General features: G+C 43.6%; 1 protein-coding gene across 7 annotated transcripts in view; it reads right to left on the bottom strand.

Annotated features, from left to right (window-relative positions):
• Nucleotides 1–12,049, bottom strand: part of AKAP13 (A-kinase anchoring protein 13) — a 440,963-nt gene that overhangs the window by 72,404 nt on the left and 356,510 nt on the right. For all 7 annotated transcript variants that reach the window (XM_077472410.1, XM_077472415.1, XM_077472413.1 and 4 more), the window contains one exon: nt 5,416–5,587. In XM_077472410.1, the coding sequence (XP_077328536.1) occupies nt 5,416–5,587 (172 nt within the window). The remainder of the gene's footprint in view (nt 1–5,415; nt 5,588–12,049) is intronic.

Genomic DNA, 12,049 nt, shown 5'->3' with positions numbered 1-12,049 from the left:
GGCTACAAACCCCAAAATCCCCCCACTGCGTTGACAGGCTGCAACCAACCAAGCCCCCCCCCCCCATGGTGACAGGCTACAAACCCCAACAGCCCCCCTCCACCGGAGGTGACAGGTTGCAACAACCCCACCCCCCCTTCCCCAGGTGATAAGCTATATCACCCCCTGAGGTGACAGGCCGCAAACCACAAAGCCCCCCCTCCCGAGTTGACAGGCTGCAACCCGCCCCCCCCGCTGACAGGCTACAAACCCCAACAGCCCCCCCCCCCCCCGGAGGTGACAGGTTGCAACAAACCCCCCCCCCCCGGAGGTGACAGGTTGCAACAAACCCCCCCCCCCCGGAGGTGACAGGTTGCAACAACCCCCCCCCCCCTCCCCAGGTGATAAGCTATATCGCCCCCCCCATCCCCGAGGTGACAGGCTGCAACCAACCCCCCCCTCCCCCCAGGGGACAGGCTGCAACAATTGCAAACAACTCAGTTGACAAGCGGTAATTTGCCACCTGCCGTTAGGCAGTACAAAACAACAAGGGGGACTCTGCACTGGCCAGTAAATAAAAATATACAAAGTAACCGCATGGAAATGTTCTGCCGAGTTCAGGAATGAAAATGAATTGTAACATTTCACCAGAGGAATATCGTTCTGTGAATGAAAAGCACACTAGAATGTTTTCACATTTTTATATTATTTCTGTGTGCCTTCATTTCTTCCTCTGGTGCAGTGTTAGAATGTAAAAAAAGAATATCACAAAATAAAAAATAAATATGTAACACATTCGGTAAACAACGCATATTCTGAGATAAATACCGTATACGTTATTTTAATTCAGAAATGTATGCATTATTTATCTCTTCATGAACTGACCCCAACGAGTCTTTAGCAGATTATGTCAGAAAACGATAGAAGATAATGTTGGCACTTACGCGTTATGTAGAGGTGAAAAATCTGCATTGGTATTGTAGTTCAGTGCCACCCTCACCGGAGCCGAGTGCAGTAGAACAGGTGTTGGCTATCCCTTCCAGTGCCAACTGCTTGTACCATGTATACACACATGAGGAATAAAGAAGGAGGAGCCCTCGGTGTAATGGTATGTACACACAGAATGGAATGCAGATGATTCCACAGAGAGCAACACAGGGATTTCTTAGCTCCACACTTCACAACATCGTCATCAATGTCAACCGGAGGGATGTTGTACATCAAATCCAGAATTAGTAACCAATGTACTCTGACTAATGAACATTATACTAAGCAATTTCTGAAGCAGGATGCCTATTTCACACAAACAAGACGTCCTGAGCATCCTTCCCTGAGAACACCTTATACTAAATACAAATACAATACGGTTTTGGTCATACTTCTCTTGTGGGTCACTGCCCTCTCTCTTACTTTTGCTGTCTTGTGACCCAGTATCAGCCAATAACAGGCTTTTACCCACTATCAGCAGACGTGGCAGAACTGCTCCAGGCTATGGAAGGATCCCAACAATATTGTCGGGATCCATCATCAAGCTGCGTGATTTACAGCTGGCCCGTCTCTTAGCACGTAGCTGATAGCCACAGACAGCTGCACCCACCCCTTCCGCTGCTCCAGTGAGCGCTGGAGGAGCACAACAGAGTGTGGTGACTAAGAGACACTGCTCTCCGCTCCGCGCAGACCAAGAACTGAGTGATCAGCGGTTATGTGATTGTTTAGTTCTCTGGCTTTGAGCCGACATGTGAGAGCTGTTCTGTCTATCATAGGAGGCGGGACTTTGTATAAGGCCCCTTTCACACTGGGGCGGTGTGGGCGTCTGTGGTAAAACGGCGCTTTTTTTAGCGCCGCTTTACCGTTGTTTAGAGGCCACCCTGCTAGTGGCCGAAAAAGGGTCAAAACCGCCCCACAAAGCAGCGCTTTGCCGGCAGTATAGCCGCGCTGCCCCATTGATTTCAATGGGTAGGAACAGTTTGGTATACACCGCTCCAAAGATGCTGCTAGCAGGACTTTTTTACCGTCCTGCTAGCGCACCGCTCCAGTGTGAAAGCCCTCTGGCTTTCACACTAGAGTGAAAGGAGCCGCTTTTTCAGGCGCTATACAGGTGCTATTTTTAGCGCTGTAGCACCTGAAAAATGGATCAGTGTGAAAGGGGCCTTAAAGAGGCCGCTGAGAGAACAGGAGAATCTCCTGTATGAAATCTTTTGGCACTCATCTCGCCCCCCCCTCCCTGTTCCCTCCGAGGCTGCAGATGGGCATCGATCAGGCTTTACTGATGGCAATGGTAAAGCTGCATTCACGCAATGGTGAGGCTGCATTTTAGGGCAATGGTGAGGCTGCATTTTAGGGCAATGGTGAGGCTGCATTTTAGGGCAATGGTGAGGCTGCATTTTAGGGCAATGGTGAGGCTGCATTTTAGGGCAATGGTGAGGCTGCATTTTAGGGCAATGGTGAGGCTGCATTCATGGGCAATGGTGAGGCTGCATTCATGGGCAATGGTGAGGCTGCATTCATGGGCAATGGTGAGGCTGCATTCATGGGCAATGGTGAGGCTGCATTCATGGGCAATGGTGAGGCTGCATTCATGGGCAACGACCCTCATTTTGCTTCACAGTTAAAATATTCTGGAAACTTTCCTCTTAAAGTGAAGGTGCATGTTATACGTTGATAAATACGGTATATCCAAATAAAATGGCCAAGCTAATCCTTAGTCCTGAGCGGTGCTCTGGGATTTGTTGGGGGCCACAATATTATATATATATATATATATATATATATATATATATATATATATATATATATATCTCCAAATAATATGCCTGAGCTCACCTCTTCACACCAGACAGCCACAAAGGCAAGATCATTCTTGTTGGGCAGTTGATTAGTGCTCAGTCGAAGACACGTAGACCCAATTTTATTGGTTCAAAGAATGTCAGGCAAAATGGTCGGCCCTCACGCATGTTCAATCTGGCCCTCTTTGAAAAAAGTTTGAACACCCTTGCATTAGGTTGTGCACCCCAAAGCTCAAACATGTGTGTGCGTGCGTTTATATACTGACAATGTCAGTAGAGCAGTGGACAGTGTCATTAGTGCAGAGACTGGTTGAGTAGGCTACTGGATGCTGTCAGTTTTTATTTTATTTTATTTTTTACAATTTTATTTATGTATATATTTAAAAAAAATATATATTTTTATTTTTTTAAGCGCCTCGATAGGGGCTTTGGTGAAATATCAGGTATCTAAATGGGGAATCTGCACCACACAGGGTGATTAGGGTGTGCCCAGGCACACACACTGTATGTTCCTATCACCAACACCCATTATGGGGCACAATTCCTCCTCTTAGTGACCCACAGGCTCAATGCATTTTTTTTTTACTCCCACTGATCGCAGTCCGGCCCCCTAAACTCTGAAGAACAGTAAACTGGCCTTTTGTTTAGAATGTTTGGAGACCCCTGCCCTGGGACACTAGCAAAAACGGAAGCATGACAGGAGCGGGAGGGGTTATGCCTGACTGTCCAATGGATTTTTGGTTTTCCATTGTTATAATCCAATTGCCTTATAAAAGTCTACTGATCCTGTGTCCCCTAATGAAAGCTAAATAAATATGATTTACTCTGTATAACAAAAAAAAAAAAACATCTCCCTCATCAAACATTTAATATCACTGTCATACCACAGGAGTTCTCTAACCTAGGGAATCTAGCGATTACCAACACCCAGCAAATTAGATCTAAAAATAAATGTGAAATAAAGAGTTACATAACACCAGCCATACCTTACCTTCTTACATTATGTTCAGACTGTTAATTTACCTGAATCACAGGCACTAACATTTCATTGCACCATATTGCTGTCAGGCAGGCCGAAGCTGTCCGCTATCATGTATCATCTACAAAGTTATTGCGCACTGTCCACCACATAAAAATGTGTGTGCAAGGTGCAAGGATTAGTTAAAGCAGTACTAACCTCCAAAATAATAATTCAACATTCCAGCTTACCAATCCTTACGTGTGGTGGCTGCATTTTATTTTTAGGATTTTTTTTTTCTTTTAATTTTCACCTGGTGATCAGGCCAGACTTCCTGCCTTAGCCCCGGGTTCACACTCCTGCGACTTGTCATGTGACTTTAGAGTTCAAAATCACCTGACAAGTTGCACCCCATTAGTGGCAAAGGAACCATTCTAATCGGTGTGACTCAATTCGCTGCAACTTAGAAAAAAGGTTCCTACACTACTTGGTGCGACTTCAACATGACTTGCATTTACTGTTGAAGTCGTATGCAAGCCCCACGGCAGTGTGAACAAGGGCTTAGGATGTCTACAATCTGGATGGAGGAGAAATACAGTCACCCTTTGACAGCAGCATTGTCACTCTTGGGAGAGGGTAGTGTTAGATGGACTAGCAGGTTTACATGGACTTGACAAACAAAGTCAAAAAGCCCTGTACACACGGGCCGAATGTTTATGGGAGCCGGCCCTTTGGCTGGCTTCTGCCGGACGGGCATGTTGGAAAACGAGCAGCCGGCTGGTTCCAGATCAGCGCTCTCAGCCAATGAAAGAAAGCACTTTTCAGAGTGTTCTGGTGGGGGGGGGGGGGGTCCCTCTGTCAGAACACAACAGCTCAGCTAGGGAAATTGCTGTACTAATGTTATACTATTGCTGTACTAACGCAGACAGCTTTTTTTTTTGTTTCGTTCAACCCAGCAAAAAAAGGTCAGTGTGTACCAGGCTTTACTCTTTTTAATTAACCACCTCGCTACTATGCCTAATCCACAAGTAAATTCAATTCAAACTATATATTCTTTAGTACAGGTAGCTGCCAGACACTGATGTGGGTTCCCACACCAACAGCTAAATCAAATCAAAAAAGTGCAGCACTACCTCCATTCTCAAAGTAAGTGTCCTCAAACCTTTTGGAGTGGCCCAGTCAGAACCCAGACCTTAATCCCATAGAGATGCTGTGGAATAACCTCAAGAGAACCGTTCACACCAGACGCTGTGCAAATGTGTCTGAGCTGAAGCAGTTTTGTAAGCAGGAAAGGTCAAAAATTCCAAACACATTTTATGGCAAGTTACTGTAGAAAACCAGTTAATTCCAAGGGGCTCACAAACTTTTTTATGCCACTGTACATTACAATTGTGTTTTGGAATGTAATACCACTTTAAGTTGCCACTAGGGGATGAAAAATAAAAATAAAAAAATAAAGCATACATACAATTGGGATCATTTAAACAAAATGCACAGTGAAATTATATTCAAATAAGAGATTTAAAGGGAGATACAAAATAGCAAAAAAAAGTTGTGTGTGGTTTTCTGTAAAGCAGAAATGCAAACAAGTACATTAAGCAATCACTTCCTTTAAATGAAACCATACTCAAACCGGACACCAACTCATTAACAGGCTATACAGTAAGGATGTATACGCACTGGAGCACTTACTTGAACACAGATAGCCATCTTTATTAAAGCTTTTTGTACAGTGGTTGCAACTAAATGGACCGACGACAGGTGTAGAGCTGAACACATGCCCATTGATTGTCTTCTTATCTTTGTCCTTTTCCTTGGGTTCCTTTTCTTTCTCTTTTGTTTTATCTCTGTCTTTCTCCTTTTCCTAAAAAAAAAAAAAAACATTTTCTTAAAGATACAGGTGTTTATAACAATGTCGGTGAGCACACACTACTAACAATGGCATATTTGTGCCGTTATAAAATTATTATATATATATATATATATATATATATATATATATATATATATATATATATATATATATATATACACACACACACACACACACACACATATATATATATATGGAACATTTTAAAATCACTCAAACCAACCACTCTGATCCTCTGCTCTCTCTTTATTTCCTCCAGGACTTCTCCAGAGTCTCTCCCATTCTCTGGCACTCTCTACCTCAAATGTGTTTCAACCGGCTTTTATTGGTACAGTCAATAAAGTATACAGTAAGATTATCACAGTAAATGTCAAATAAGTCTATACTCTCAATTTAATATATTGTCTCTATATAGTAAAACAGGGGTGCCCAGCGAGCCACGTGGCCCACGACCTCCTGCTCTAGGACAGTAAAGCCCAGATCTCGGGTTCACGACCAGCCATCCCAGAGCATCCGTGTTCTGATTGGAGCTGGCGCTAGAGGAAGCAAGCGGCGGCAGGGGGAGCAGAGCCGCATGAGCCGACGCTTCCTGTATAGTGCCAGCTCCTGTCACAGGTGGACTGATACCAATTGCACGCTGCCTGGGACAGCAACAGCCGACAATACCTCTAGCAAGGGAGATACCCGAATGGAAGATTATTATTAAAGGTCTGTTTATATAACAAAGTCACAGTATTTTTCTGCAGTGGTTACTAGGCTGCTTTCAAACTGATCCATAGATGCACCTGCGGGGTTACCTGCACTGAGCCAGAGACTTCTGTTAATATCTGCAGGTTTTAATGCAGGAGGTTTGGTGCGTTTTCAGAAAATGCACCACACCTGCAGATATAATAGAAGTCTATGGTAAAGTACAGCTAACCTGCAGGAAAGACACAGGTGCAGGTAAACCGCAGCGCATAAGTGTGAAAGCAGCCTTGGGACCCTTTCACACGATCAGAACAAAACGGTTTAACCTTAAACTATGTAGAGGGTTCTTTACTGTAAGAACGGCAAGGATGTGGAATTCCCTTCCACCGGCGGTGGTCTCAGCGGGGGGCATAGATAGTTTCAAGAAACTATTAGATAACACCCAAACGACCACAACATACAGGGATATACAAGGTAATACTGACATATAATCACACACATAGGTTGGACTTGATGGACTTGTGTCTTTTTTCAACATCACCTACTATGTAACTATGTAACTAGCATCTGTTTACAACCGCCTACCTCCAATCCAATCCGCTTAAAAAAACAAATAAAAAACAAAAACAAAAAGGAGATCCAGCCTACATGATATAAATATGCATTTACAATATTAAAAGTTTTGCAAGCAAAATATATATATATTTTTTTTTGGGGATGGATGGGGCTGTACTTCAAATGTTCCTAATATTTGTAGAACTGAACACTGGACCCAAATGGGGACATAATAACCAGAGACAATGCACTGTCACATGACAACATTTATAAGATGCAAAAGCTACCACTGAAAGATTTTCACTCTATGGAAAGTTCTAAAAGTCATCTTTCAACAATGTAAATGGAAATAATTAACCTAAAACAAATTCTTGGTATTTCTCTTACCTGACCATGTCTGGATCCTACATACTTTATTGTAATCAGTGGCACTTCGATAAATTTACCCCACGGCATTCTGCTTTTGAGAACACCAGTATAAAAAAATTAAATAAAAATAAGAAAGTGTGCGCTAAAACGGTGCCGACATGACATGCAGCTGGAGCTTAGAGATGTTCATGTGAAGGAGGAAAGACAATAATGGCAAATGACGGAAGTCAAGAAAAAGGTTACTTCTGCTTTTAATCAAACCACATCTGTGCTCATTTCTTTTGAGGTTTAGACAATAATTTAAAGGCTTTACACCAAGAAATGTATAGCCTGTGTTAACAGGTGATCAACTGTGATGCAATAATGAACACAAACCATGAATCAGATGTTTTAGTAAATCTTTTCCCCCTATGAGTTGATACGGCCTATTTAAATAGAAAGGAAATAAACGATTCCTTAGTGTTTCCTAAAGACCCAATACCAAACCGTATACAATGCAATTTACAGTGTAAATCCACTTTCGTTGAAAAGAAAAATGGCATTTACAATCGTTCCACAAACCATATTGTAACAGAATGTTATTAAAAAGTATCTTTCATTTTTAATCTGCAGTGCTATTATTTTTTTGGTAAAATTGAATGCAATATGGCAACCTTGAGGCGTTCTATACAAAGATGGTGTTACAGAACAACCCCCAGAAATGGAATTTCCTGCTTGTGTGATTGGCTCACTGATTTCCCCAGAAGTCTAAACTAAGATACAAATCAGATTTTAAGCATCTTCTGCAATAAAAAGTAACCTTCTGGTGAGGGGCTCCCAAAGGGTTAGGCTCGGTTCACACTGGAAACGGCCGCAGATCGGACAGGAACGCTGTGCATCCCTGTTCTCCGTTTCGGGGAGGAATCAGGGCTGAAACTTTGCTGGAATTCGGCCCTGAAACTGAGCCAAAGCTGCTCCGCAGCTGCCCCGGTGATAAGTGAACCGGCTCCAAAGAGAGCCGGTCACATTCTGCATCCAATTCGCATACATGCGAACCCAGCTTAAAGTCACTTTTAAAGGGAGTTTGCATGTTCTCCATGTGCCTGTGTGGGCTACTGTGGTTTCCTCCCACACTCCAAAGACATGCTGGTAGGTTAATTGGCTCCTATCTAAATTTACACTAGTAAACGAAAGTGAGTCGGGCTCAGTTCACATATATGCAAATTGGATGCGCTCTGAACGGCATCCGATTTGCATAACATGAGGTACAAATTTGCACCTGAACCGGTGAACAGAACCGCACCAGACTCCCGCACTGAAACCATGGCCGCATACGTGTGAATCCAGCCTTATAGATAAGGATGGGCTCAGGCATGTTCATAACTCCACGTGCCCACGCCCGCCAGGAAGCTTACACTGCGCAGCGCTAACCACAGGAAGTGAGACATTTTCCGATCCGTGCCGCCGCAGATCGGGAAATGTCTCACTGCCTGTGATTAGCCCAGCCTTACTTATAGACCTTAGATTGTAAGCTCCTTGAGGGCAGGGACTGATGCGAGGATACAACATATATGTAAAGCGCTGCGTAAATTGACAGCGCTATATAAGTAGAGAGAGGGGAAGGAGAAGGGTGGTGGAAGACGGGAGGGAGGGAGAGAGGTAGAGGAACACCAACACCAGGGCCAGCCCAAGACATTGTGCTTCCTGGGCCCAAGAATTAACTGCTGCCCCCATTAAAAGGCCCTCCACATCCATCATTTTATATCATGACAACTAAAATACAGGGAGGATGGTTCCGCTGTGTGGGTATGGCAGTGACATGGGCAGATCCAGAGTCTAGTCTCGGGAGGGGTACTGCCAGAAAATGTTTTTTATGCACGCAATTTATTAGGGAAATGGTGAGGGCAGAACTGCAGTGATGCGGGCGGCCAGTGAGAGATGATGTCATCTTCCTGCTCCCCTGGCCGTTGGTCCGCTGACTGGCCAGCAAGCCCGCTCACCTGCTGACTGGTCCGCCCGCTCACTCACTCACCCGCTAACTGCTCGCCCCCAGGGCAGTGAGTGTTCTGTCCTGTCACCTTAGCGCTGGGCTCCCTCACAGTGGGATAAGTAGCGGAGCGGGTGGAATGGGCTGGCTGGCCGGCGGCAGTTCTGCCCCTGCTCTTGGCCGTCAGTTTGCCCCCCCCCCCCTGAAAGTACCGCTCGGGACCCATGGTCCCACCGGTTCCCATGATAGGGCTGGCCCTGACCAGCACAACAGTTAGTAACAGAAGTTGAGCGACAACCATTTCTCACCTGAACTTTACATTTCGGGCATCTCAGCCATTGCAACCACTAAGTTACAAACTTTTCTAGCTGCATATTCTTTCCAGCAACCATTTTTTCTATTTCACTTTGGAAGTTAAGATCAGCAATATCAGAAATGGAGGGGGTTTCCATAATCTAGTAATATTTCGCTTAGCAGCAAACAGTACATGGATAATAGCGAAACGGGATTGGGGAGGGTATTTTTCTATACCTACATGAAGTGGGGCCAGGGTGGGAGTTGGGGGTTGAGGATATTTCAAAAACAGCAGAGATCAGATCAAATATTACAAAACCACAAGGTATGGGCAATAGAGCCTATACTACCACAATTTCTCCAGCAGGTAGGTGAGTGGCCAGGGTACATTTTTGAGAGTCGGTAAGATGTTAAATACCATCTGTGGATGTTTTTTTGGTAAGATTCCCAGTGATTGCCGCAATGGGATGCCTCAAAGGTTACTCTAAATGCTTCTTGCCACATAGGTTGCGTTACCGCCTGCTAATTTAAACCAGTTGGGATCATCCATTAGTTTCAAAGTGTCATTAAGAACATAAACCAGAATAGAAAATAGTTGGGATCATCCCTTGGGTTAAAAGCGTCATTAGGAATATAATCTGGAAAATAAAGGAACTGGAAAATAGGAGTCATTTCACAGAGCTTAAAATTATCCCTAAAGGGTGAAAAAGGAAACCACAGTCTTTTTTTATAGATTTTTAGCTATACATTTAATAATGTTCAGCTTAACCAGTTAACCCTCAGCAACCCAAATCTCTAACAACCCAGGGAATATTACAAGACCACTGGCTAGGGGCATAGTGGGCATAGTGGACACTGGTCTTACAAAACAGAAATGACGGGGACAGAGCCCATCTGTGAACTTTATGAACACTGTTGACTGTTATCTTTTGAGATTTATCAAGGATGAGCTTATGATGTGGTCCAAACTTGGGATCATGCTGAACCCCACTCACCGCCACCCAGTCAAATAACTGCAACCAGGGCATTTCCAGCCCATAACCACACATACAAAGGGGGGGGGGGGGTGATTGTGCACCATTGACTCAATATGCCACATGGCAGTGGGAGTGACAACGTCCTGCTGAGTTTGGTCTGACCAAACCTAGACTGGGTCTATTTGGACATTCCCCTGCTACATGTAAAAAAAAAAAAATATATTTTTTTGCTAGAAAACTACTTTATATATATATTTTTTTTTTGCAGAGGCCCCAGAGAATAAAATGGTGGGTGTTGCATACTATCACATGATATTTGTGTTTCAAACGCAATGGCTTTGGAAGAAATACACTTAGTTCACAAAAAAAAAAAAATTACAATATAATGCCCAATGGTTTGGTAAAATATAAAAGATGTTATGCTGGTTAAATAGATACCAAACATGTCACGTTTTAAAATTTTGTCCGCCCATGTAATGGCGCCAAATTACAGTACCTAAAAATATCAACAGGCAACGCTTTAAAAGCTATTACAGGTTACCAGTTCAGAGTTATGCAGGCAGTCTGGTGCTAAAATAGTTTTCACGCCGATGTATGTGCCGATACCTCACATGTGCGATTAGATCGCCGTTTATATATGCGTGTGGGACCTAAGGTGTGCATTTGCACATGAGCAAGGGGAAACTTACAAAAAAAAGATGATGTTATTGTTAACACTGTACCTTTATTTTTCTTTTATCAACTTTATTGCTATTGTAAGGGATGAACAACATCTGTTGTAAAAGCAAGGGCCGTGACAGGTCCTCTTTATGGAGATATTTTTTCCCCACGAAAGTGGAGTTACCCTTCAAGTAACGTTATCTCAACAAATCATAAGTGGAACTACAGTCCGATCATATTTTTTTCTTTTTTTTAATGAGAAATGGTTGGATCCCTCTATGTGGATGATTCCCTGTCCTTTCCTGTCCTTATGACAGTGATCACAGAAAAAGTGAGGGAAAAAGTCTGTTACAGATACAGCTTTAAAAACTCAATAGGGTCCTTACAGCTCGGTTCACACTGGTGCGATGTGGGAAACCCTGTAAATCCAGTTGGGTTCCCACGTCGCACCAGAATTGCCGGCGGTTCATACTGCCCTCTGCGAACCTCTGCGGGTGTCAATACAAAGTTAACGACACCTCCAGATCGGTTCACAGATCACAGTGCCAACTGTGAATTCTGACTGGAATTGGATGCAGACAAAAAAAAAAAAAGGGGTGCTTCACGAGTTTGGTCTAAATGCGATGTGAATTCAGCCACACAGTTTGTATGGCTGAATTCACATTGCACAGACATCGCATGTGATGATCTACAAAGCAATGCAGTGCGAATTGCATGCGATGTCTGGCATCACATCAATGTGAACTGGCCCTTAATCCCTCCCCCAAAATGAACAGGAGAACATTTCAGCAAAAGTTGAACTTTAAGTGGTCTAAATCCTTACATAAAACCTAGTGACGTGACCGGCGTCAGATGATGACTGGAGATGAAACAAAATTCTCCTACATAAGTTGAACCTGTTTATCTGCAATCTCTTCAGTACAGCTGTTTAAAAAGGTAACAATC

This window comes from Lithobates pipiens, unplaced genomic scaffold (genome assembly GCF_037356315.1).
Source record: "Lithobates pipiens isolate NorthernLeopardFrog02 unplaced genomic scaffold, aLitPip1_a1.2 Scaffold_8, whole genome shotgun sequence".
Lineage (NCBI taxonomy): Eukaryota > Metazoa > Chordata > Amphibia > Anura > Ranidae > Lithobates > Lithobates pipiens.
This window is presented reverse-complemented; position numbering and strand designations above follow the sequence as displayed.